Here is a 27680-nt window from a genome sequence, read left to right on the forward strand (position 1 = left end):
TTGGGGATGTTATGGAGCAGGCTATATAAGATAAATACAATATATATTTTAAATCACAATAACAAATCTATTGTGAGTATTACTTACATTCAGTAGGAATTTCCCAGGTAAATAAACATTAGAGCAGTGTAGCTTTAATTTCCGTATGAGTTTTGCCTCAAGGAAATGAATCAAGATATACTATAAAGCTAAAATCATCTTTACCCAAAGTTTTTTATACACATATTCTAGTTAGGTGATATTTGAAAGTTTAATAAAAGATATTGAAGATATTCCTTGTTCCTGATTTTGTAATAGAATTTTCTTAATATCAAGTTAGGAAGAAATGTAAGTATTGATTTTTCTGATGGTAAAAACAACACACACAGACAGACACACACGCACAGACAAATCTAATGACAAAATTCAATTATAATCCTAATCCAAGTACATAACTTTAAAAAAAATTATAAAATAAAAAGCAAAAAAGGATGGCTTGCAAGTTATTAACTAACTCACAGAAATATTTAAACAAAAGGATAGAAGTGCCAAAACCTTTTAACTTGGCTGTGTACATTTTTAACTAAATTATAAGCATTTATGTGTATGTGTGCATACATGCATTTAAGTGTATCTATGTGTGTTTTTATACACACATTTATATGTCTATATACATATATTATCAACATAGGGTACATGTATATTCCTTAATCTATAAAACATGTTGCATATATTATTGATTACAATTATGACCTCAACTCAACTATTTTATGTTTCAAGTTAGGATATTAAGAAATATATTTGAAAAAAATAACTAGTTATTTTTATGTTATCATGTCTACAACAAAATACAATTGTCAGAGATATTGTGTCTTTTAAGTTTTGAGTTACCTGTACATTTAGAGCTGGGAAAATTTCTCCAAATATACCATATTTTTTTCCATGTTCCGTTCCCAGTATTTTCCGGTCCTTAATTTTTTAAGTTGCCCATTAATTTCAAGAAATGAGAGACTACTAGTGTCTCCTACTTCTAACTAAAATGTTATATGGCATTCACATCTTATGAATAAAAGCACATCATCAATTAACTTATCAATAATGCACAGTAGGAACTTTTATTTACAAATATACATCTTCATTTTTGTTGCCTAATCCTAATGAATCTCATCAAACAAAATTGGGTCTTTATAAGCTCTATCAACTTTGCTAAATACCACCTCCCTTGAAAAAAGGAGAGAAGGAGAATAAGTTTTTGCTTAGATGGATCTAGAAAGGACGATTTAATCAAAGACAATCTTAGTTACATCACAGAAAATACTGGGAAACAAAGTGGTAGGTCTTTGTGGCTATCATCCTTTTTCCTCCTTCTAGGACTCTGTCTTGTTGGAACTTGTTTAGACTGAGTGTGGCTTCCCAAAGTTGTTACCCACATATTTAAGGCCTTCCTGTGATCTAATGCTTTCCCACAGAAGGAAACTTTCCTCTTTGTGTGAGATTAATGCCTACAAAACATGTCCTAATCCTCTCCCTAAAGGCATTATTAGTGACATTTTCTCAGTTATAAAGACAGTTCAACTGCTCTATTTACCTTTTTAATTTAATGCATTCATGCTTCTTAAAAGTTGTGTTTTATAACAGTCACCATTTTTCCAAATGAAGTTCATGTTATAAACATTATTTTGATTAATTTAAAACTTGAAATTACAGAGGGAAAAGTATAAAATGATCTGGCAGTTATACAAATTTACAGAAATAAGCTGATTGGGATTGTGTGCAATAAAGTTACCTACTGGTTTTGACAAGATCTTTAAGAGTACAAAAATGTAGTTTACTTATATTTATATCATACATGTTACAGTCCAATCCTACATTTTATCAGTTTATACATAGATATATTGTTTTTAAATAACTCCTCAAAATATACTTTTTCTTCAACTCACTATAACTTCACATGAAATTAAAGGTATTCAAAATATCACACTAGGATAGCATGTTAGGAAATCATGATGCAGAGGGAAAAAATGTAGAATAACTCTACCATATTTTCTGTCGCTTTTGTATTTTCTTTTGTATTTATCTATATTCTTATTCTAGATTCATTTTGAGATTTTTCTATATTTCTAGTGATTTATATATGCCTCTAGTTCTTTCATTTATATAGCAAAGTAGTCCTTCATGAGTTTAAAGACTATTATAAGATTGAAAGCCCCTTCCTTAATATTATGCATGATTTATTGACCCAGTAACAAAACCTGGATAATTAACTTTATGCAAAGACTCCTCATTTCAGGGCCATCCCTTTCAATATTATGGGCTCTGTGTTACTACATGCAAAAGGGTTTAATATTAGTGAAAAGAAGCAGTGGAAGTTGAATAAAAGAGAAAATCTAAAAAAAAAGAAAAGTAACTATAACAGTAGTGTATTAAAGTTATAGAAGGGTGAATTCCAGGTGAATAATCTTACATATGTTATTTCTGAAAGAGAACAAATGCCTATCTAGTTATTTCTGTTCCATAACTTCTAACTTAATGTGTAGGCACTCAATTATTAGAACACTTATTTCATTACCAATATATTACTAGTATACTTTAAGCAAATATATGTATACTGGAGGCCTGGTGCATGAAAAATTGTGAACATAGGGTGTGGGGGGAGGAAGTAACCTCAGCCCGGCCTGAACCCTCTCACAGTTCAAGACCCCTCAGGGGATGTCCACCTGCCAGCTTAGGCCTACTCCCTAGGGGATTGGGCATAAGCTAGCAGTCAGACATCCCTCTGGCAACCTGGGATCCCTCAGGGGATGTCCAACTAATGGTTTAGGCCCACTCCCCTAAGCTGTTAGTTGACATCCTTAGCTCTGCAGTGGAGGTAGGAGAGGCTCTCGCCACTGCTGCTGTGCTAGCCAGCCATGAGCTGGCATCTGGCTGAGCAGTGCTCCCCCTATGGAAGCACACTGTCCACCAGGGGGCAGCTTCTGCATTGAGCGTCTTCCCCTGGTGGTCAGTGCGCGTCACAGTGACCAGTCATTCTGGTTGTTCCTCTATTAGAGTCAATTTGCATATTACCCTTTTATTATATAGGACTAGAGGCCCAGTGCACAAAATTCGTGCACTCAGGGGAGGGGTCCCTCAGCCCAGTCTGCACCCACTCGCCGTCCAGGAGCCCCATGATTGCTCACCCTGAAGAGGGAGACCCTGCCCACCCACCACAGCCCATCCATAGGTGGCCTGGGCCTCCCTCTTTGGGGTGACCAATCGTGGAGCCCCCCAATTGATCACTCTGCAGAAGGTAGCCTGGGTCTCCCTTTTTGGGGAAATCACAGAACCCCCCAATCAATTGCCCCACCAGCCAACGAACTGAGCCTCTCTCTGTGGGGCAATTGTGAGGCGATGGTGGGCCCCCTGACCAATCACATTGTACCTGCCTTGGCTGGCCTGGTGCCAGTGCGTGTCATAGTGGTCGTCCAGATGGTCGTTCTGCTGTTCAGCAGTTTGGCCCATTGCATATTATGCTCTTATTATTATTATTACATATATATACTATATATATATATATATATATATATATATATATATATATATATATATATATATATATATATATATATATATAGTAGAGGCCCAGTACACAAATTCATACATGGGTAGGATCCAGCTGGCCTGGCCCCACTCAGGAAAGATCAGGGCTGGGCCTGTCAGGAGGAGAGATGGCGGGAGGTTTGCCAGCCAGCCCGCCATGATTGGGGACCAATCAGGGTCAGGCTGGCTGAGGGGAGAAGCTGAGGGTGATTGGCCAGCAGGCCCACCCCTGATTGGGATAAGGGGGCCGATTTGGGGTCAGTGGCAGGAGGAAGAGGCCATGGAAAGTTGGCTGGAAAGCCCCACCCCCAATTGGTATGGAGGGGGCCAATCGGGGGCAGAGCTGTCTGGGAGGAGGGGCCATGGGGTTGATCGGGGGTGGGGCCTGCCATGGGGAGGGGCTGTGGGTGGTGGTCCAGCTGGCTCTGCCCCCAAAGGGGGTGGGGAGCCGATTAGGGGTCAGCGGCCTGGGGGAGAGGCCATGGGTGGTTGACGTGCTGGCCCTGACCCTGATCGGAGTGGGGGGGCAGATCACGGGTGGAGCTGACTGGGGGGAGGGGCTGTGGACTGATTGGGGTGGTGGGGGCCCATCGGGGGTGGGTCCAGCCAGGGGGAGGGGCTGCAGGAGGTTGGCCAGCCAGCCCCATCCCCTGATAGGGCTGGTTCGCTGGCTGCAGTGGGTGTCATAGCGACTGGTCCTTCCAGTCGTTAAGGCGTTCCAGTCACTGGCTTTTTATATATTTAGATAGAGATTTGTGACCAAATTTTGCAGAGTTAGACTACTTAGTCTCCAGTTGCAGTGAGTTATGGCACAGTGCCCATATGCTTTCAAATATTAGCAATAATGTGCCCCTAAAGCATGACAGAAACAAAAGATTAACAAAATAGAATCAATTAGAAACTCTAGGAACTGGCCTCTATCACCTCACTGTCTATCTTAACTTATTCTTTACTTTCATATTACTGAGATACTGGCTCTATTTCTGTCTATCACTCTCTCACATGAGAAGTCCAAGGACTAGGGAATGGAGTAAGCACATATTTGTACAGAAAGCAGAGAATCTCACTTGTACAGTCTCCCCTGCAGCTTAATCCTCAGGCCAAGGGGCTTATTCCGCACTGAGTCGCTGCAGAGGACACGTTTAGTTTAAGGAGCCATTGTTCAGGCTTCCTCCCTTCATTCAACAATTTCTTCTTTTACTGAAGGAAACAAGATACCTGACTTCAACAAGAGGTTTTACTCTTCAACATATTTGGGGTCACATAACAAAAATTGTGTTGGCTTCTAAATTTAAGAAACTGTCTATAAAGGGTAAGTTTAATTCAGCCAACATTAATTGAGCCATACGTTTTCTTTTAGCAGGTATAAAGTGACCAAGATATAAAGATGGGCCTTGCTGAATACTGACAGGTAGAGATTTCTCTTGGAAAGCTCTGTGAATTTGGTTTTGATGTTGAAGATGCTGTATTCTCCATACAAGTGGTACTGTTTGAACTTTTCAAAGGAAAACATGTATATAGAAGCTGATATCATACTTCAAAATTACCTACAAATCTTGAGCTGAGTTCAAATATATACCCACCAAACAAGAAATCACACATGGCAAAAGAACTGCCAATTTCTTTAACTTTAGAGACACAGAAAGGAAGGACATGAAGAAAAATCTTCCCTTGGACAGTCTGAAAAATTATTATGACAAATACATTTGACAGTAATTTAACTGGACTCAACTGAAATTCCCAATTCAAGTCCAATTCTGTCAAATCTACCTCCATTACAGTTTTTTAATTAGTCTATCTCTCTTCACATCTACTGACAATTCCCTTGTTTATACCCTCACCATTTTATCCCTAAACTGCCTCTCTCTGCCTTTGGTCATTTTGCCTTTAATGATACCCTCATAGATGCCACATATTGTATTTTTAATAACATTAACCCACTTTAAAACCTCTAGATGGGTTTGTATTGCCTTCCTTCTGTGACCGAATCTTTCTCAAGAAACACTAACCCCATTTCCCAGAGAGGAATCTCCTCCCTGTTCCTGTACTTCAACCAGAAACACCGTATTAAATTCATGCCTTAAATATCCTTTTTATCTTATGCCTAGCACGACAACCACTTGTCCAAATGGCAGTCACAATATTCCTTCTCTACTTAAGACTCTGCTCAAGTTACCTGCCAGGTATAAAGTTTTCTGACAAGGCTCTACCTAGAGACCCTTTCATGTTCTCAACAAACTATACACAAATACCTCCATGGTAGTGGCACTGAGGACAATGACCTTATTTACATGACCTTACATAAAGAGCTCAATTAACTGCACAGAGTAGATGCACTCTAAATGTATACTGAATGAATAGATGAAGACTGACAGAGAAATAATATTTGGGGGTAGTGTAGGTGTAGAATATCTATCTTCTGCTCCATCTGCTGCTTACCCCTCCTAGCACATTCTTTCTTCTGCTCCTTTAATAAAAAGGCAATATTTTATATTCTATAGCAACTATAACCCTCAGGCCAAATCTGGCCCACCCCTTGCTTTTTATAACCTATGGATAAGACTTTTTTTTTAACTTTTAAATCATAGAAAAAATGTTCAAAAAAAACTATTTTATGACAACAATTATAAAAATAAAAATTTCTGTGTACATAAATAAAATATTATTGAAACGCAGCTCTGCTCATTTATTTACATATTGTTTATGGCCACTTTCTTCCTACAAAAGCCAAGTGGAGTAGTTGTGAAGCAGGAGGCCTATGGGCAGCAAAGCCAGCAATGGTTACTATCTGGCCCTTCAAGTTTGGGACACCCAGTCTATAGTATTACACTCCCTTCACTAACTAACGGAGAGGTCCCAGGAGCCTGCAGAATGATGATGGCATTGATGAACCTTGGCAAGCAGTTCTGCATTCTTTCTGTTTTCGTGGGCTTGTAATTAAGGAAATAAAATAACCACCAAATTTCAGATTCTCAGTTGCATGCGATGCCTATCAAACAATTGAAAATGTTTTAAATCAAGAAGTGTGATTTTTTAATCTAATGATAGGATATTGTTCTGCCCTCTACAAATAATTTATTTCAAATAATAAAATTAGAAGAAAAAAACACCAAAAAGTACTCAAAGTAATGTAGTCAGTTTTAGGTATTATTTTCTACTCCTGTTATGATTTTGGAGCTCTCTACAGAACAAAGACTATCAAATTTTTCACATTTCCCTTAAGTTGTATAGCCCCAAAAGAAGCATGTCTAGTAAGACCTCACTAATGTTGAAAGTAGTAAGAGGAATATGTTCTGCACCCTGTTCAGCCATTGAGTCTGTTATAATTCTTGTCTACTTACCTAGCAGACTCATATTGTTTACTACCTTTCCTTTGAAATATAATGCAGCTTTATATTAAGCAGCTCCTAATTTAAGGCAACAATTCTTTTAAAATAAGAACACCTAAACACAATTCATTGCTTCAAGTTTTTCTGACTCGGTCATGAAAACTGGCTGGTGAAATATTTTAAACATGGTTGCATTTTTGTGAATTGTTTCCTTTAATATTTAAAAAGGTTTAATAGGGTACATCTTAATATTGTTTCTCATCTTTATAGGCCAAGGTATACAGAGACAGTAAGTGCACCCTTCCCTAGCTTTAAATTGACAAGTATCTTCCAAATGAATTTCTGTACTCACTCCTGCTTCTATTCTGCCAAAATCTTGTCCCCACTCTCATGTTCTGACAATGAAGTGCAAAATCAATTTGTGCTTAAGCCATGTTCACTGGAAGAGGATGTCTCTAGTCACTGGTGCAATACTCCCTAAATGAGTGCTAAAATCTCCTGACCTTTAAACTGGACATAACACTCCTAATCTGAATCACATTCTCTCTTTGCCCCACTCACACCTTTATCCCTTGGGCCCTTTCAGTTTTATTGCTTTGCTGTCTTCTCCCTCTAGTTAGATATCTAGATTTCAGATTATTTCCCTGAAGAATTAGTTAACATTTATATACCAGATATAGCATTTGTTCTTACTCTGCTAAGATTTTTTGCTGCCTAATTTTTTTTTATAAATTATGTCTATGTTCATGGGAGGTGGGGCGGGTGTATAAAGGAAAAAAAATTTGATAGATTTCTAAGTTTGGGATACATGATTTCTTCATCATTTTGTTCCCTTTGCTATATCACTAATAAAGATATTAAATCAGACCTCACTTGAAGCTGATCTCTAGACATCACCCACCAAATCGTTACATTTTCATCTCTGATTGCCCTTGGGTATTACCACCTCTTAACAAGATATTTCACTTCCACATAGTGAAAAACAGGTTCTAGGAAGCTTCATGCAGAGTCCTTTAAATGTTTGCTCTCATATTCTGACTACAGTAAAGCCTTTTCAGTGAACATGGACCAGTGATGGCGAACCTATGACACTCGTGTTAGAGGTGACATGCAAACTCTTTTGGTTGATTTTTCTTTGTTAAATGGCATTTAAATATATAAAATAAATATAAAAAATATAAGTCTTTGTTTTACTATGGTTGCAAATATCAAAAAATTTCTATATGTGACATGGCACCAGAGTTAAGTTAGGATTTTTCAAAATGCTGACACGCCGAGCTCAAAAGGTTCGCCATCACTGTTATAGACAGAGGGACAACTAGGCAGCTATATAAAAAATAACTGTAAAATGAACTGCAGAATAAGAATAATTTTAAAGAACACCAAGGTTTAGCTTAATTTGCCATCTAAATATGCCTGGATGACATTAGAATCATGTTGACAAGCTGTATGGAAAAGCATCATCTTGTATTTTTTGAAACTTTCAAACAGGAAGTTTTCCTATCTATGCATCTCAGATGATTGACAAGGTTCTGAAACCTTAAGAAATTTTCTTTGAACTATGAGAAGTACCTAATGTAATCAAGAGATATAAGGAGCCGTAGACGGTTTGGCTCAGTGGATAGAGTGTTGGCCTGAGGACCAAAGGGTCGCGGATTCGATTCTGATCAAGGGCCCATACCTTGGTTGCAGGCTCCTCCTTGGCCTGGGCCCTGATCAGGTCTCCTGCAGGAGGCAACCAATTGATGTGTTTCTCTCACATTGATGTTACTCTCTGTCTTTCCCTGTCTCTCCCACTCTCTGTAAAAATCAATGGAAAAATATCCTCGGGTGAAAATTAACAACAAGAAAAAAAAGATATGACAAGAGGTAATGGGGATTATAAAGGTAGTATCTCTAAATCCTTATGCTAAACTAGACTATAGATATAAACCTGTATATATATGACACCTTATTTGTAAATTACAGACTGTCCCTTACATCGAAGTGCTCATGGGAAATAAACACCTGCCACCCTTAACACTTTCTCATTAGATGCTTTTCTAAAATCTCAAGAGTATTGTAATTGGTTTCTTTATTAAAAAACACACACAAAAATGTGATTTGGATGCTGTGAAATAGATCAGCTTAGACACATTTTGAATATATTCCCTAACATCATGTTTTTAGCTTCCTAGTCATCACAAACATTGCCAAAATATAAGAATGGCTAAGTAATATTTTATATGTTCATTTGGGATATTTTTCACCATTTCAATTTTATCTGACAGTAACCACAGTGAACAGTTCATGAAACACTATTTAAAAAAAAAAAAAAAGACTTCTGCAGGTATTGAAAATTTAGCGAGTTCTTTGTCAAAAGCTTTGACAATGTATAAGAGCTAATTTGCAAAAGAGCCAAAGTAGTATGAAGACCTTTCTTGTCTGCCTTTTCCCCCCATTAAAAACAGAAGGTATTAATCACCCGATTTCAAAAGCAGCTGACTGATGCTATTCACTGGGTAGGGCCTTCTCACTAATGTGGCTCCATGAATAACTCTCAAGGCTTTTATTATTGCTCTGAGTGGACTCTTAGCAGCACAGCCTCCCTTTAGCAACCCTCATCCCCTCAGGCTTCAAAAGGATTATAGATAGCAGCTGAAAGAAAGCATCATTGGTAAAAACAAAAGTTTTTAAAGGGAAAAGCAATGGGAGGAAGGTGGACACACTGGAGACAAGTCATGATTCATGGCCTGTACTGTGTTCTGCCTCTCTTTCTCTTGCTCAATACACTCTTTAGTTTTACTGCTGGACAAGAGGAGACCAGACCAGTGCACTTCTCCTAGCAACCAATATCAGTCAGCAAAAAAGGCATGTCATCTGCTCAAAGGAAAATGGAAGAATTTGGGGTCATACAAAGCCAGACACATGTTCTTTTGCATTTGATCCCAAATTGATTAGGATTGAAAGGATTCAGTAAATGCTAAATCATTCTGTTTTATGTGAATGTTAACAATCCATAGAACTAAATATTAGCTTGTCTACTTGGTATATATAGTAATTTAAAATGCTGGTCCAATTCATTTCATTCAAACATTCAGTTTTTCACTTTTCCAACATCACCCTGCTCATTGTTCATAGAGAGTGTCCCTCCCAGGCAGAACTTTGCACCTCCTGGACTATTTTGAATGCAAAGATTATGCATAAACTCCTATAGCATCCACGTTAAAAAAGCTTAGAATTGCATTCTAAGACTATAAAAGCAATCCTCTAGCTGTCTTATTTGCATGCCATATTTTGCTGCTGCTTAGAGAGATAAAAACGCTTTCTGAAAAGTTGAACGAACTCAGAATTTAAATTTAACACGATGACACACATTTACTGAGTGTTTCAAAAATCTGGAGAGCATTTCATAAGACCCAACTGATGAACACCACAGGTGTTACAATTTAACATAAAAGTACAATAATTCATAGCCTGGAAAATGTTCTTCTTAAAATAAAAGTTGTCAGTTGGATTGTGAGTGGAGGGCAGGCATCAAACAACTCGGAAGTTTATGTATATCTTACAGCCATGTGTGTATGGTGTGGGGGATAAGACATATCTTTGCCCCAAATTTGTATCTACATGTTGTACATATTTTCCCGTTCTTTTTTCTTTCATTTTGTATTACAAGTTGACATGATCCAGGCTCTCAATCACAAAGGCGGATTGAAACACTTAAAAACATACTTAGCTACAAAATCACCTACGTGTTTTCATGATAGCCAGTGAGGAACTGGCCAGTTAAATGTGTTAGCACTTCTTTTATGGTGAAGTTATTAAACAGCATTTGTGAGAAGAAAAGAGGCTATAAATCTCAACTAAATGACAGCTTGAAGATTTGAAAGTACAAGAATCAGGTACTATTAGTTTTTAACTCTTGACATTATCACTGCAGTGAAAAAAGTAGTTCTGACACCATCAAATTCAATGTTTTAACTCAGTGATTATCAACTTGTGTGCCACAAGAATTTTTAACTCATGCAATACCTGACTATTTAGTCAGGATTGTCAAAAAAAAAAAAAAAAAAAAGACAACAGCCAACATAACAATAACCATCTAGTGTGAATGAATTAAAATTATACCAATTTTTTGTCAGATCAGCAAAAAATATGTTTTTTTAGCGTGCCTCAGAATTTTAGTAATTAGTTTAAGTGTGCCATGAAATTAAAAAGATTAAAAATTGCTGCTATAACTCCTCGCTGTCCATTTTGCATGGGGGCGGGGGATGCTGAGGAGTGTCAAGTTAGCAGGCATTTTCTTCTTACTCAGTTTCTCCTACAGTCAGTGGCACAGTGTGTAGGGGTTCACATAATTGCTGTTTGGGTGATGGCTTCTTCCTGAAGTTGTTGCTATGCAAAGATATGTTAGAACAGACAGCTGTTGCTCATTTTAGAAGGGGAAGGTAAAATGCCTTCTCTAGTTTAACAAATCAACAATGGACTTCACTTTCAATAACTACACTGTTATTTGTCAAAACATTAAAGTTAGTTTTAAGATATAAAACACAAATTAGAATATCTTTGGCTAGGTTCATCCTGAATTTCCCTTAATTTAATATAACCCTGTAAACTACATTCCATAATTATCAGATATACCTAAACAAATTAACTACATTATAGCATTTGCTAATATTTGGAAATAAATATTGTAAAACTTTCAAAGTCTGCTATAACCTTGATTTACAACCTTTTCTTTATAAAGAAAACACAAGTCAAAAGTTCTCCCGTTTTTGATCTTATGAATATGTTAGTTGGTTATAACTGCCACACAGGCTTTGGACAAATCCTTTAAATTCCAAATGATTTCAACTGGGTGTTCCTTGTTTAAACTTGAAAAGCAGTGTAATGGAACAGTTGAGTTATATTCCATGTCCTCCAGCTCATGTCCAAAAAGGCATGGGACCAAAAACCAGGGGAAAGGATCCCACATCAATCTTTACAGCAGAAATTAAAAAGTGGCTATTAACCCCCTCTCCTGAGCTAAAATTGCTATGTTGCATATGGTTCTAGTTACAGTGGCCATAAACTAAGTATATTGGCTTAAGACTAGTGTTTTCTTAGTATTATTTTTAAAAAATTCCATTTATTCATAAAGTAACAATAAGCACCATTGGTCATTAATGAATGAAAGTGGATGTGAATCATGAGACTTAGTGAATGTTGCCTGTCAGCCATATTCATGTCATTAAGCCCACAGAAAATACAGAAATATAACCCATGCAGATTGGACAATGAAGAATGATTGTGTTCAGAGATGGACATTTAGGGTTTTCTATAATTTTTTCCAGGTTAAACTTTTTCCTTCAACTGTACTCAAACATAATAATCAATGATAGGACATTTAATTAAATAACTTACAACAATAGAATTTAAGGCTGAATGAGACATTGGAGATTACAGTCAAATCTTACATTTTAGTGTTTTATGCTTTTTTTTTTGTTTTTGTGTGTGTTTGTTTTTATAAGGATTAAAATTATATAATTAATTTAAAAGAAAAGCTAAAATTGGAGTCCAGAGCTTCTGACCACCTAATGGGTATTCCTTCTACAGTAACAATGATATCGTTGTATTTGGGTTATCTTTTCTGATATACACAACCATTCATGAAAATCTTATTAATGGGTAATTATAAAAATTATTAAACTCAATTTCTATATTGAATGAAAGAAAGTAAAGTGGACTATCTAGAAAAAATGTGAGTGGAGTCTTATACAATTTTTAGAAAATTAGGAATGTTTACTTAGAACCCATTAAGTTTGTCTTATACAAGATTTATCTTCATGGCACTTTATATCAAGAGCACCAAAGAAAATATATTCCTGATAAAATGTAAATCAATCAACATGAACCAGAATGCAGACTTAAAAAGCCTGTTTTATTTGTTAACAAATTACTATTTGTAGTATGCCTCTCTTTTTACTCTTTTAATTCATAATACCACTCACTTGGGACCCCATTTGTTCTGTAACCAGCATATGATGCAATGGAAACACACATGTGATAGAACTTTTGTCACAATTACATAGGTGTTGCCACAGATGAGTCCCCTTAAAAGGCAAAAGTTCTTTTTTAAAATATATTTTTATTGATTTCAGAGAGGAAGGGAGAGGGAGAGAGAGAAACATCAATGATGAGAATCATTAATTAGCTGCCTCCTGCACGCCCCCTACTGGGGATTGAGCCTGCAACCTGTGCATGTGCCCTTGACTGGAATCAAACCTGGGACCCTTCAGTCCACAGGCCGATGCTCTATCCACTGAGCAAAACCAGCTAGGGTGAGGCAAAAGTTCTTAATCAATCACCTGAAGTCTCATGCTTGAAAGATTATATGAAAATTATAATTAAATGATCATGTAATACATAAGTAACCTGATTTCCAAATTCCTCTAAACTTTACTTCTATACTCTGAAGGAAATAATAGTAAAATTACTACTAATAATTAATATAGAGACAAATAAAATTTCAGTGGTGCTTATTAAGTACCTGGTACTATTCAGAGTATTTTATATATAATTTACATATAGAATATATATATTACATATAAGCATATATTTCTATATATGTGTAATACATATATACATATATTTTTCATTTATATATTAATGTATCCCTTGTAGCAACTGTAAGAGATAGACAATGTTACCATGCCCATTTTACAGATAAGGACACTGAGGCATGGAAACATTAAATTACTTGCTCAAACTTGTTCAGCAATGTTCATTGACTGATTGCCTTTCAAGAATCATCTCACACTTCTTCCCCTGTGAACAAACTATGTTACTATTAAACTAGTCTTCTTGCCTTTCCCCTAGCATACCTGTCATCTCCATGCCATTTATCCTGTTATTCCTGAAAGCTAATTTCCACTCTCCCTCTCTAATAAAACTCCATTCATCTTTGAAGGCCCAGGTTAAGTGACCCATTTAGAATTGACCCTTCGCAGTTTGCGCCATCTGGAAATACATCAATTCCTTCTCGTCACAAGATGGCTGCCCCCATGTGGTCACAAGATGGCCTTCACAAGATGGCTGGCAGGGGAGGGCAGTTGGGGGTGACCAGGCCAGCAGGGGAGGGCAGTTAGGGTTGATCAGGCCAGCAGGGGAGGACAGTTGGGGGTGACCAGGCCAGCAGGGGAGGGCAGTTGGGGGCGATTGGGCCGGCAGGGGAGCAGTTAGGCATCGATCAGGCTGGCAGGGGAGTAGTTAGGACAGCCATGGGCAAACTACGGCCCACGGGCCGGATCCGGCCCGTTTGAAATGAATAAAACTAAAAAAAAAAAAAAAAAAAAAAAAAAAAGACTGTACCCTTTTATGCAATGGTGTTTACTTTGAATTTATATTAGTTCACACAAACACTCCATCCATGCTTTTGTTCCGGCCCTCCAGTCCAGTTTAAGAACCCATTGTGGCCCTCGAGTCAAAAAGTTTGCCCACCCCTGGGTTAGGGGATGATCAAGCTGGCAGGCAGAAGCAGTTAGGGGCAATCAGGCAGGCAGGCAGACAAGCAGTTGGGAGCCAACAGTCCCAGATTGTGAGAGGCATGTCTGACTGCCACAGGGATCAGGCCTAACCCAGCAGTTGGACATCCCCCGAGGGGTCCCAGATTGGAGAGGGTGCAGGCTGGGCTGAGGGACACCCCCCCACTGCACAAATTTTGTGCACCAGGCCTCTAGTTGTTATATAAAATGACTTCACTACAAAACACATTGAACTCATAAAGGTTATTCAATGTTTTCTTTTCAAGTTGATTTAAAAGAATAAATTTACCACATACCTGGCAAGTGGAAATGTAAAATGATTCATCTACTTTGGAACATAGTTTTGCAGTTCCACAAAAGGTTAAACATAATATTACCAAATGACCTAGCAATTCCACTCAAGAGAAATAAAAACATGTGTGCACACAAAGATTAATACATGAATGTTCATAGCAGAAATATTTATAATAACCAAAAGTAAGAACAACCTAACTACCCACAAACTGATCATTCAAGGGATAAGTGATATGGAATACTATTCAGCAATGAAAAGGAATGAAGCACTGATACATGGTAGAATATGGATGACCCTTAAAAACATTAGACTAAGGGGAAAAAAACTAGTCAAAAAGACCAAAACTTGTATGATTCTCTTTATATGAAACTAGAGGCCTGGTGCATGAAATTCACGAACTGGGAGGAGGTCCCTCAGCCTGGCCTGTGCCCTCTCACAGTGCAGGACTCCTAGCTTCTTACCCCCTGCCGGCAATGGAGGCAGGAAAGGCTCCAACCACCACCCTTGCTGTACTTGCCAGCAGTGAGCCCGACTTCTGGCTGAGCAGTGCTCCCCCTATGGGAGTGCACTGACCACCAGGGGGCAGCTCCTGCATTTAGCATCTGCCCCCTGGTAGTCAGTGTGCATCATATCGACTGGTGGTTCTGCCAGTTGTTCCACCATTCGGTGGATTTGCATATTAGGGTTTTATTATATAAGATGTCCAGAATAAACAAATCTATAGAGATAGAAAATAGACTAGTGGTTTTGTAGGGCTGGGAAGGGGTAGTAGATAAGAGCCACATGCAGCTCTTTGGCCCCTTGAGTGTGGCCACGAAGTTTCAATACATGATACAGGTATTTATTTATTTATTTATTTATTTATTTATTTATTTATTTTGATATGAAAAAGTTCTAAAATTAGATTCTAGTGATGGCTGCATAACTCCATGAATTAAACCACTGCTTTGTACCCTAGTAGGTTTGGTTCAGTGGATGGAGCATTGTCTAGAGGACTGAAGGGTCCCAGGTTCAATTCCGGTCAAGGGCACTACCTTGGTTGCAGATTTGATTCCCCAGCCATGGTTGGGACAGTGCAGGAGGCAACCAATCAATGATGTTTCTCTCTCTTTGTCTCTCCACCTTCCTTCCATTCTCTGCAAATCAATGGAAAAATATCCTCTGGAGAGGATTAACAACAACGGAAAAAACTTCTTTGTAAATTTCACATGGGCAAATTGTATGATATGTGAATTATATCTCAATAAAGTGGGAGAAAATATTTAAGTAGCAAAATTTAGAGAATGTATATGTTGACCTTTATCTCAATGTTTTTAAAAATATAGATATATTTTTAGTTGATTCCTTTAAGCCAGTGGTCGGCAAACTGCGGCTCGCAGGCCACATGTGGCTCTTTGGCCCCTTGAGTGTGGCCACGAAGTTTCAATCGCACTGTATGTGCGCGCCCGCACATGGTATTTTGTGGAAGATCCACACTCAAGGGGGCGCAGTTTGCCAACCACTGCTTTAAGATATTTTCTTAAAATCAAAAGTAGGTCTATAAAGATGGTCCTACCTGCCAAATTCCTGAGTTTATCTCAGTTTATTGTCAGTGATAGTAAACAGGGCCTGGCCATGATGTTTGCAACAGCAGGTAGGATTTGCAAAATTACTACTTTCAATCCTCCTCTTAGTTGTCAATTATTAGAGATCCATACATTTGGAGATTAATTTTAGAAGTAAGCAATTTAATTCTGTCGTGGTACCAGAATAATCAGTTTGACCTGTTGCTAAAGCTGAAAGGGAAAGCTGTCTTAAATGTAGAAAAAGTATTAGTTTCTGGACTGGATATCATCATATAAGTCAACATTCCTTAGTGCAGTGGTCCTGTCATGGCACATCAGCATCATCTGAAGGAACGCCCTGTCAAAATACACACCCCAACAACAGTGTGATAAAAAGCACAGCACAGCAGTGTCTGTGGGTGCCGAGGCAGAGTGGCCATGAAAACCACAATTATAGAAAATATTCTTGGTTAGAAAAAGAGAGGCATATTAAAGTGTATCAACAATTCTATACCTCCTGACAGGTGAAAGGCAGAATATTAAATCACCAGGAATCATGATGTTCTTTGTGTCAAAATATGCATGTTTGATGACCCTCTCTATCTGTCTGACTTTCTGCCTGTCTACTTATATACGCACATACCCCAAATTATAAATTAACCTAGTTCAAATGAACAATGTTTCCTGTGTTGGGGTAGGGCATGAAAACAAACATCTCAAAAGTACTCCATAAGCACGTTTTCATACACTTAACAAATATTTGAATATCTATTATGTGTCATCGTGTGCTCCAGGCACTGTTAGAACATTGGTAAACATGGCAAACAAAGCTAAGTCCCTGCTATAGAAGCTCAGTATTAGAGTCAGACAGTCAACAAACATCTCTGTCTATACCTGAGTGAAATTCTCCATGGGATGCTCATGTTTCTGCATGATTTGCTAACAGAGGCACTAACTACTCTTTCATTCCAAACTACCTTTTCAAAGCTATGTATATAGCAAGCAGTCTTGTGTAACAGAGGTAGTCTCCTTTGAGAGCAGAAGGCAGACTTTTTACTGTCGAATATAGTCAAGATAATGTTTTCCCCCAGGGTAAAGATTAGGCAAGTTTCTTCATTTCCCATTATAAAATATCTGGGTTCCCACACTCATGGTTGGTTCCTCAGCTGTGAGGCTAACCCACTATGACTACTTGGGATCCAGTATATTGCCCCCAATGGACTTCAGGGTCAAGGTAAATCGATTCACACATAAAGTCATGCTGCTTGCTGTGGCATGACTAATGAAGTCCATCATCTCTCACCCAGGAATCTCATGTCTCCTGCCAGCACTCATCCAGTTGTGGCAGTCTAACTCCTTAGCTTGCAAGTAGGATAAGATGTCAATCCCTTCACAGTTGTTGATGTACACACAACACACACACACATACACACAGGTACTCTAACACTTCTAGGAGGTGACAAGTGCTATAAAAAATTAAGACAGGTAATAGGGGCAGCCCAATAGTGTTGTAAGGGGAGCAATTTTAGATAGGATGGCCCATATTTCTGAAGAGATGATTTTGGGGTAGGGACTTATTAAATCAATTAAAGGACATACCCATGCAGAGATCTGGGGAAGTGCATTTCAAGTAGATAAAAGAACAAACGCAAAAGCCCTGCGTCAGAAACAGAACATCAAAAAAGAATGTTCTAAATCTAGGCTCTAGGTAGGGAGCGTGAAGAGATGAGGTTAGGTAAGAAGAGAGGGGCTTGAACTTGAACTGCCTTATAGACTGTTGTGAAGGGTTCTGCATGGAAGCCATTAGAAAGTTGAGAGCAAAGAGCTGTCATGATCTTACATGCTTTTACAAGGTCCTTCTGGCTACTGTATAGAGAAGAAACTGGGATGGGGTAAGATGCAGGGATAGGACAAGCAGGAATTAAACAAATGACCATTTATCAGGCTAATGTAATGCTCCAGGTTTTGCCCAGGATTGTAGTGGTTGAGTAAGAAACATTTGGTATCTAATTATCTGAAAATGCATCAAAACAATAAAAGAGTGGGTGGATAAATGGATAAATAGATGGCAATCAAGTAAAGTCAAATAATGGTAGAACCTAGGTGAGGATATCTTTTTTCTAAAAATATATGTACCATATATTTTTATTGATTTCAGAGAGGAAGAGAAGGGAGAGAGAGATGGAAACATCAATGATGAGAGAAAATCATTGATTGGCTGCCGCCTGCACACACCACCCAAAGGATCAAGCCTGCAACCCAGGCATGATCCCTAACTGGAATCGAACTGTGACACTCAACTACTAAGCCACACCAGCTGGGCAAGTGGGAAAACCTTAGTGTTCACTGTACAATTATTTCAATGTTGCTATATATTTGAAAATCACAAACACACAAATAAAATTGTTGGTACCAGAATATATTTCAAAAGGTTGTAAAAATTAATAACAGAAACCTCATTTAAAGTGAAGTAGGGAGGCCAGAATGGGAAGCTCTCCCACCCTAACTCAATCATGAGGCAAAACAAGGGAAACTGTCTGTAATAGACCTTTCTAACTCCTTTTTCCCCTCTATCAAAGATTTCCCCTTCTTTGTTTTAGCGAACTTTCACATGCCTCACTGTGGTTGCATGTACCAGATTGAAATTTCTAGCTGCTCTCAAATAAACCCATTTTGCTGAAGAAGTATCTGGCTGAGTTTGTTTATAGTCAACAGAGTTCACTAACAATCTGGATATGGGCTGTGAGTACCAGCCAAGAATGATCCCTAGTTTGGGATCATGAAAAACTCTGGGAATAGCGATGCCATTTACTGAGCTGGGGATGACAAGAAAAAGGAGCAGCTTCTATCCCAGGCTTCAGTTTGATATATTCTTATTAGCTATCATGCAAAGATGTCAAACAGCCAGCCAGATGTGTCCAGCACTGCTCCAGGCACTGGAACTACAATGGTATAAGAGCCAAACTCATGGACCTTAGATTCTTCCACACAGTGACTGGGCAGTGTAAGAAGTATCAGCAACGGGATGAACGATCTTAAGTATTAGATGCAAATGCAGAAGAAAACACTAAGGTTTGAGCCCTAGATTACTCCTCTCTCTAGGAGTAATGCTGTTTTGAGTTACGGATATGTATTTTGGGTGAGATTGCTACACTTTATTTATTTTGAGACTAATACACTTTAAATGCTATATGAGATCTCTATTATAATATATCACACTGTTGATACATTTTAAAAAGTATATGGGAATTTCCCCTAAAAGGGGAAAAACATATTGACTATGTTTTAGTCAATAATTAAAAAGAAGAAAAAAAATCAATATTAATGTATTGATTTAGGTTGATAGGTCCATACATGGAGATGCTATAAGAAACATAACAATATTTTCTTTAAAAATTAATCAATAAAATGATACTCTATAAATTTCCATTGTCTGCTTGAACTCCAATCTGTAGACTTCTGTCTGTCTAAACTGAAAAAAAAAGATAGGATCTATACAAAATAAGTTTCCATAAAGCTATATAGTATTAGAAAATAAAAATGATAAAGTTGAGGACCCAATTGGATATACCCAAAAGTAAAACATGATTAACATGTTTTAAATGCAGATGTTCTAAATTATTATTTAAGAAACAACCTCACCTATTTTCTTTACTCTTCAAATACTTTTATAATTCCTTACATCGGGTTCAAAAAAGAAGGAGGAGGAGAAGAGGAAGACCAGGAGAAGAAATAAGTAAAAGAAAAATTTTTCTTCCAAATACTCTTCAAAACGAAATTGCACATAGGAAGTAAACGTATCTCCTACAGAATGCAGCAACTACTGAAGCAGATTTCACTGGACACTCATCCCACATACATGAGCTCCCTTCATTATTATATAAGCATCCAAATGTATTCAATGTGCTTACATATCCATATTTTTATTATCAAAATGCTATTTTACACAGGCTGCTCAGGGATGAGATGGCCAGAATTGTTCTTTGTATAACCATGACTTTTTCTCCCCCCTTTAAGATAGTCTTTTTTGATGTTCTAAGAAATCCTTTTGGTTTATGATCCACATGTTGCCTAGACACAAAGGTTATTCAAACAAAGCCAATTCAAACCTCATATTACTGCAGAGTCCCAAGAACAAATTTCAGGTTACTTATATGCAATTTAAGTTCTGAAATGGACTACATATGGCTACAATAATGAGCCCATTATTAAAAGAAGCACTTTAGCAAAATGTATAAACCTGTATGAGATTATATATCTGCACTGTGCACACACATCATCTTTATCTCCCCAAATACCATGTGTGTCATTTCCATTTAGGAATAGTTAAGGCTGACTGTGGGCAAAGCCTTCAATCAGGGCAGAATCTTGAAGTGAACACCTCTTGCCACCACCTAGCTACCCGCATCATCCTTCAGGGAGATGGGGCTCATTAAAAGAAACAACACTGGAAAAAAAACTAGTTAAGGCTTAGATAAGAAAACTATTCTCATTTTAAAAGTATCCTTTTACAAGTATTAAAGTATCATAAAATTATTGAATTGACAGAATGTATGGTATATAGATATAATTAAAAGTCTTGTGATGGTTTATATTAGTTCCCTGTAAATGACTGGGAAACCATATCCTTTATTTAAAAATAAAGAAAATCTGGAGAACAAAGGCTAAGTTCATTACATAACCTCCTATTAATAGTAAAGGAAAATCTGCATTTGATTAATCTCTATCAAATGAGAAAATCTGCATGGACATCCCAAATAGAAAAGTTTGCATGTAGTTATCAACTAACTTAATATTTATTTTCTATGGATTCCTACAGACACATGATACTGAACAATCATAAATATTAGCATGTACCTTCTATGAGAAGGCAAAACGCTAACATTCTTCACATGCCATAAAAATGCACATATAAATAACCCACCAAGCAAATTTCAATGCAAATCTATGTATCATTTGTCACTGAATAAAATTAATTTTTGTGTCTAGCACATGGATAGTCAGTATATCTTTGAAATGGCACAAGCCTCTCTAAATTTGAAATTCATGGGGAGAATGAGCACACACTTATAAGAAGGATAATAAGCAAATAGGAATCCTGGAATCCTGGAAGAGTAAGAAAGCTTAAAGAGCCGAGCAGCCCACTCCCTCATTATACATGTGAACACTCAGTCCCAGTGTTGAAATAGCCTAGAGGGCAGTGTTGTCTACATCCCAAATTTCCAACAGTCCCCATGGAGAGGCTGTCATCATTCTGGAGTAAACCAAAGGCAATCCAATGTCAACAGTATGATTTACATAGGAACTCACTAAGTGTCCACAGTTTTATTTGCTTTTGTCATATTAGATACTAAATACAAAAATTAGTTTAACACAGAAAAAAATGAATGTTACCTTTTCAATTACTCTACCCTAGGCATTTTTTGCTACATTACTATGAATTTGGCTGCATAATTGTGGGTCAGACACAAATCCCCCCGCCCTTATCCTATAAAATTATATCAGAACGAAAGTCCTACATGTGTCCCTAGGGAAGGCGGGAGGTGGGGGTGGGGGAGAAGGAAAGAAGGGAGAGAGGGAAAGAAGTGAGGGAGGCAGGACAGAAGGGAGGGAGGACAGGAAAGAAATGATGTCTTGCTACTGCTGTTCCAGCGAGCTGGTTAATTGCATTTGTTTCATATACCTCCAAACACTGTGGTACATTAATTACATTCTGTAACACCAAGCTCTTCTGATTCCCTCTGTCACTTCCACTGAGCAATTTAATTGTATTCCTCCTAGCTACACACTGATTCGAAACAAAAAATAAAACAACAACAACAACAAAACTTGGCAATAATCCTGTAGTCTAATATATAGCTTTTACATGTATTTCTGGTATTGAAAAATGTAAATTCATGTCTTATGAGAACATATTACCCAAATACTTATATCCAAGTCTTCTCATCCTAATACTCAAACACATTTGGGAAAAAATATGTAAAACTTTTTGTAATGGAAATGGAAATGTATTGTAGAGGGAAATGTATTAAAGAAAATGCATGGTGAATTATTACATATGACTATAGATATTGACACACTATAATTCACAGTGATTAATTCCTAAACATCTACTACTTAGAAGGGGGAAGAGAGAAGCAGTGTGCTCACATGAATGCCTTGCCTACTATCGCTGTGAGGCAAAGGTACTTATGTAGTCCAGGACTGAAAACCGCCACTTGACAGTAGGTAAATGAATCTGTATTGCCTCATGTTTATAGAAAGGCTTCCTTTCTGAGTCCAATATGTTGGGTTCTGTGCATCCGCAGCTGCCAAGAACAAAGTTAGCTCCTATAGGCGGGCAAAAATACGCAGTGCCCCAAATAATGAATTTGTCCACAATGCACATGCTGGAGGAAAGTTTATGTAGCAACAAACAACTATGATGGCTCAAATGTTTGGACCAATACACCTCCAATTCTTTACAAGTACAGTATTTAAAAAACTAAAGTACTATCACCCCCATTTTCGGGAGGGGGCGGTGGCACGCTACAGTCTTCTCCTTAGACCAATTCTTTCCATTGATGTAAAAAAAATTAAAGTCCCTAGAAGGTTAATACCAAATATCCTCTGGATTTCCTTCTTTGAACAAACAATAAAAGATATTAATGATTACTTCCACTTGTCATTCAAAACGGCTCCTAAAAAGGATTTTGCAATTCTCTCACAAGAAACTGACATCCAAAGAAAACGTACCGGGAAACCAAATCTGAACAAAAGACAGGAGAATCAGAGGCAGAATGCTGGCTGCTTGACACACTGACTCAACCTAGAGGGAGGCACAGCCAGCACCTGTTTCCGATCCCCATTGTGTCTGCCACAGGGGACAGAGCTGCCCCCAGCAGGCCCGGAGCTTATGTTTCCCCTTGTTGGAGTCTGGCCCAGTCCCCTTTTGACAGTTTCCTCCCTATGATCTAAATTCTTCATTCTGATTTCACACTAGGAGGACACTGGCCAGCATGAAGGTGATACACACTTTTTTCCCTGAGAGACCTCGTCCCACATTCCTGACTCAATGAACCTTCAGTACAACATCCACTACTAATTTTCCTCACTTGAATGTCTAAGTCAAAGTTCAGATACAAGAACAAACACCAAACAGAGCAGTACCACAGTATTAGACTCTTTCGAGAGATTTCCTTTAATAATTCTCTTCTAACAAAACTAAGATCCCATCATTTATTGTCCAACTCCTCAATTAATTAAAAAAAACAACAGTAAGCGACTACTAATGTGTTCCACTTGCAGCTGTTTAGAAACAAAAGACTTAAAATCACTGCCCCCTAAAGACCCGCACCTGGCCAAAAGGGACTTACACATACAAAGTCATTTTATTTAGAGCCCACATCCCCCTCAGAAAGAAAAGTGTATTTTTTTATTTTTTTTTTTGGTGGGGGAGGATAAAAGCATTTTTAACTTACCATCAACGGGAACATATAAAAATCCACAGAGCAGTAGTTGTGTAAACATCAGCCGACTCATTTTGACATATTAAAAAGGATCCAGATTGTTTTAAGAAACCAATCCCAGAGAGCAAAAGTACAAAAATAAGTATCAAAAGAAGAGGTAGGTCTAAAGTTCAGACTTTCCTAGATGCCAATTAAAGTCAAGGAGAGCAAATCGCAAGATGAGAGGGCTCAGTGGAGCGGTCCTGGATGGGGCACATTTAGATTCATCCAGATGAACAGAGGGTGCACCAAAGGCTGCTGTATTTCCACTCGGGCTTCCTAAATTCCCACAAATGCAGCCCCTTCGGAGGGATTATTCAAGTGTGTCTAACCCTCACTCCTCGGGCTCCATTGCAATCCAAAACCAAGTTCTTTCTTCAGAAGTCAGGACGAGGAAGGGAGAGGACGAAGATCTAATTCCTAGAAAGTGTTCCACAAACTTGCCAGCGCGCTGCCGGAAAACCATTGGCCTGCCCACTGGTTTCCTTCCCCGGTCTCCGTCTGGGCAGCAGCTCCGCGTCCGGAGTTTTTCCCCTTAACTTCCACAGCCAGGAGGTGTCAAAGCAACACTTTGCAGGCGGGCCGCCTTGGCGAGCCTCTCCTTGGCAGCCGCGTCGCCTCCCTCCACCGCTGTCGTTTCCAGAGAAGCAAAGGAAATCTAGACGCCTCGGTGGCGAAGGTGAACTCCTACGTGGTAGGGCGGCAGGGAGGGAGGGCGGGAGGGAGGGGCAGGGCTGAGGCCGTGGCCACCCCCGCGGGCCGCCCCTGAGCGGCGGGGAACGCCGGCGGCTGCGGGAGGGCGCGGAGCCGGAGCGTGAGCCCGGGAGCCGCGAGCGGAGCCGGGGAGAAAGGGAGCGCGCGGTCCAGCCGCCGCCAGTCCCCGCTCCAGCCGCCGCCGCGCCCGCCACCCGCAGCACAGCGTCTGCCTCCTCCTACAGCTGCGGGCGGTGGAAAGACTTAGAGGAGGGGAAGCGAGGAGGCGGGAGGAGAGGGAAGGAATGAAAGCTGCTAGGAGTCGGCCCCGGGGGGGTGGGGGGGGGCGGGGGTGAGGGGTGCGGTGAGCCCTCCGCCTCCACACTCCGCCACCCTCCGGTGCAGGGGCGCCAGCGGCCGCGCGGTGCCGAGGAAGGGGCCGGCGCGGGAGCCCGGGGCCCGAGGGGGACGGACATTCACTAATTCGGAGCCGCGGACACTGGTCAACTCCTTCCTCTTGTCTGGGCCTCCTCGTCCCCTCCTTCCCGCCTCGGGAGGGATAGGTGGGCTCCAGCCCCCGCTCCTCGGCGGCCCGCGTAATGGGCAGGTAATTTTCTCGGTGAGTGATTTCATGGAAGCCCTTCCTAATTATTCAGCTCTCCTCCTGCCAGAGATGCACGCGCTTTCTGGAAAAATTCCATCCTCCAGGACCCAGGGCACAGCCTCATTACCGGTTAAAATCGCACAAGTACACTTCACCTTTTAGCAAAATGAGGAAGCTACAGGGCGAATAGGAAAGGAAACAAAATATAACCACCTTTTGGAGCGGAAAGGTTGTGTGTGGGTGCTTCCTGTGTCATTAAAAAGGTACAAGAAAAAGGGAGGGTGGTGTACAGAAATCTCTAGCCTCTACCGGCTTGTTTTAGCCAAGATCTATGGCCCCTCGAGGAACCCCGGGGGGAGGGAGCACAGGAGGAAGGGATGGCATCTCCTCTTCTATCACTCGGTTGCCTTCTGACCCCTGAAAGGTGAGTTTGATGCTGATTGTGGGATGCAAGGGAGTTGCACCGAAGGCGCTTAAGATGGGAGCAGGAATCAGAGAGCTTGGCGGTGGGGGGTGAGGGGGAGGGGGTGGTGGCACCCGAACCCCTTACCCTCCAGAGTAAGGAGGGTACCTCTTGAAAGAAGAATCCGAAAACGAAGGATGGGGAAAGCTGAAAACCCAGCCGAGCTAATAGAAGCTCAAAAAGACCGGATTCCAGCCCAAAGATGACAAAACCCTGAAAATTAAGGCAACCCTCCCCCCACCCACCCACCCAGTGTATGCCATTCAGGACCGGGGATGATTGAGGAAAGACACGTTGGATCAAAGGGATGCCAGAGTCTGCGGTGCCGCCGGTGTGGCCAGTGCGGCCGGGCCCACGTGTGATCACAGGCTCCCTGGTAGTTGTTTGATGCCGGTTCTGGTGATTAGAAGGCGGGTTACAGGAACTCATGCGTTCCCAGAGCTGAGCTAAATGCTAGAAGGTGAGTCTTTAGTTCCCCCTACTGGACAATATTAGGAAAGACTTTCTCTTTGATGAAGCCCTTTGAGGTTCTTGAGGAAGAACCTTTTGTTTGGTGGATACATTTTGGTGTTGCCACTTAATTTAGCTCTCCCTTGCCTATTGTGTACCTGATTTTGTGTATTAAAAAAAAAAAAAAAAAAGGCCAGCTACCTTGGAGCCATCAGGAGAGTTCGTGTGGCACCTCAGCATGCTTGAAAATTACGGCAATGAAACAGTCCTGCAAAAGAATCAAACAAGCCATTCTTCTCGTGAAGCATTAAGAGTAATTTCACCACACTTTTGATTATTCAGTTATGGAAAACAAAAACAAAAAACTGCATTAGTGTGCTGAATGAAGTAAAATCACTTGAATTTCCACAGCAATATTCCTGAATGTATTGTTTTGCCACTATGAAAAAACAACTAAAGTTCATATGCTTAATTTTTTCTTCAAAGGACCAAGTTTAAGTTAATGCCATGGTCTCAAAAAAAAAAAAAAACAAAAAAAAAAAACACCCAAATTCATTGGATTAAAATTTTTCTTATCTATCTGCAATACTGGAAAATAACTGATAATTCGTTAAAATGTTCATTTTAAACATTCTGATTAGGTCCAGGGATAACAAAGTCTACCTTATTCCTTTAAATAATGTACCACCACACTCCAATCTCTATCTGTCAAATTTCCTTAGAAGTGTGCGTTAAAAATATTCTGAAAATAGTCTTCTTAATAAAGTAATGCAGCCCTAACCGGTTTGGCTCAGTGGATAGAGCGTCGGCCTGCGGACTCAAGGGTCCCAGGTTCGATTCCGGTCAAGGGCATGTACCTTGGTTGCGGGCACATCCCCAGTGGGGGGTGTGCAGGAGGCAGCTGGTCTATGTTTCTCTCTCATCGATGTTTCTAACTCTCCCTCTCACTTCCTCTCTGTAAAATATCAATAAAATATAATTTTTTAAAAACTAAAGTAATGCAGAAATTAACAAATCATTGACTATAAAATCACTTAGAGACAGAAAGTGTTATGTGTGGGAAGTAGGGGCACTAGGTTGGAGGAGAATGACCTACCAAATGTTGCCCTAGGGCATAAAAATGCTGTCTCATATACTACAGTTGTTCTTATGTAGAGTATGACAAGTGACCCCCAAAAAAAGTTTATTTAAAAGGCATCTCTGGTTATACTATTTATTTGGTATTTGGGGCCAAGCATCATCAGTTTCCTGCTTTACCTACTAAAAGTAACAAAGAACACCACTGATTTCAATCTGGTGCCACCTTTTCTCCATGTATTACCTACATTATGTAACAACCAGAGGCCCCGTGCACAAAATTCATGCACGGGTAGGGCCCCTAGGCCTGGCTGACGATCAGGCCCAATCTGTAGAGCTACTGGCAGGGCGATCTGGGGGCCCTCGCTGGCACCCGCCTTGGCTGACTTGGGGCCTGCAGGCAGTGGGCAGCTCCTGCATTGAGTGTGTGCCCCCTGGTGCACATCAGTTGTTCCACCGTTCAGTTGATCTGCATATTATGCTTTTATTACACAGGATATCTATAGCAAAGATAATTTGGAGTTTATGTCCTATGCTTTTCTTGAAAATAAGTTTATAAATGATGTTTAAAAATACTTTGACCCTAGATGATATTTCTAAGTAGTTAGAGCATCAAACCACACCCTGGAGGGTCTCAGGTTAAATTCCCAGTCAAGGGCATGTACCTGGGTTGCAGGT

At 39.6% G+C, this 27680-nt stretch overlaps 1 protein-coding gene across 7 annotated transcripts in view; it reads right to left on the bottom strand.

Annotated features, from left to right (window-relative positions):
- The window catches only part of ROBO2 (roundabout guidance receptor 2), a 690593-nt gene extending 665971 nt beyond the window's left edge, over positions 1 to 24622 (bottom strand). For 5 of the 7 annotated variants that reach the window (XM_059688089.1, XM_059688088.1, XM_059688085.1 and 2 more), the window contains exon 1: positions 23689 to 24622. In XM_059688089.1, coding sequence (XP_059544072.1) covers positions 23689 to 23749 — 61 coding nt within the window. In that variant the 5' untranslated portion in view covers positions 23750 to 24622. The remainder of the gene's footprint in view (positions 1 to 23688) is intronic. The other 2 variants (XM_059688090.1, XM_059688087.1) reach the window with 2 other exon arrangements.
- Positions 24623 to 27680: the final 3058 nt, after the last annotated feature.

Source organism: Myotis daubentonii, chromosome 3, assembly GCF_963259705.1.
Source record: "Myotis daubentonii chromosome 3, mMyoDau2.1, whole genome shotgun sequence".
NCBI classification, from domain to species: Eukaryota; Metazoa; Chordata; class Mammalia; order Chiroptera; family Vespertilionidae; genus Myotis; species Myotis daubentonii.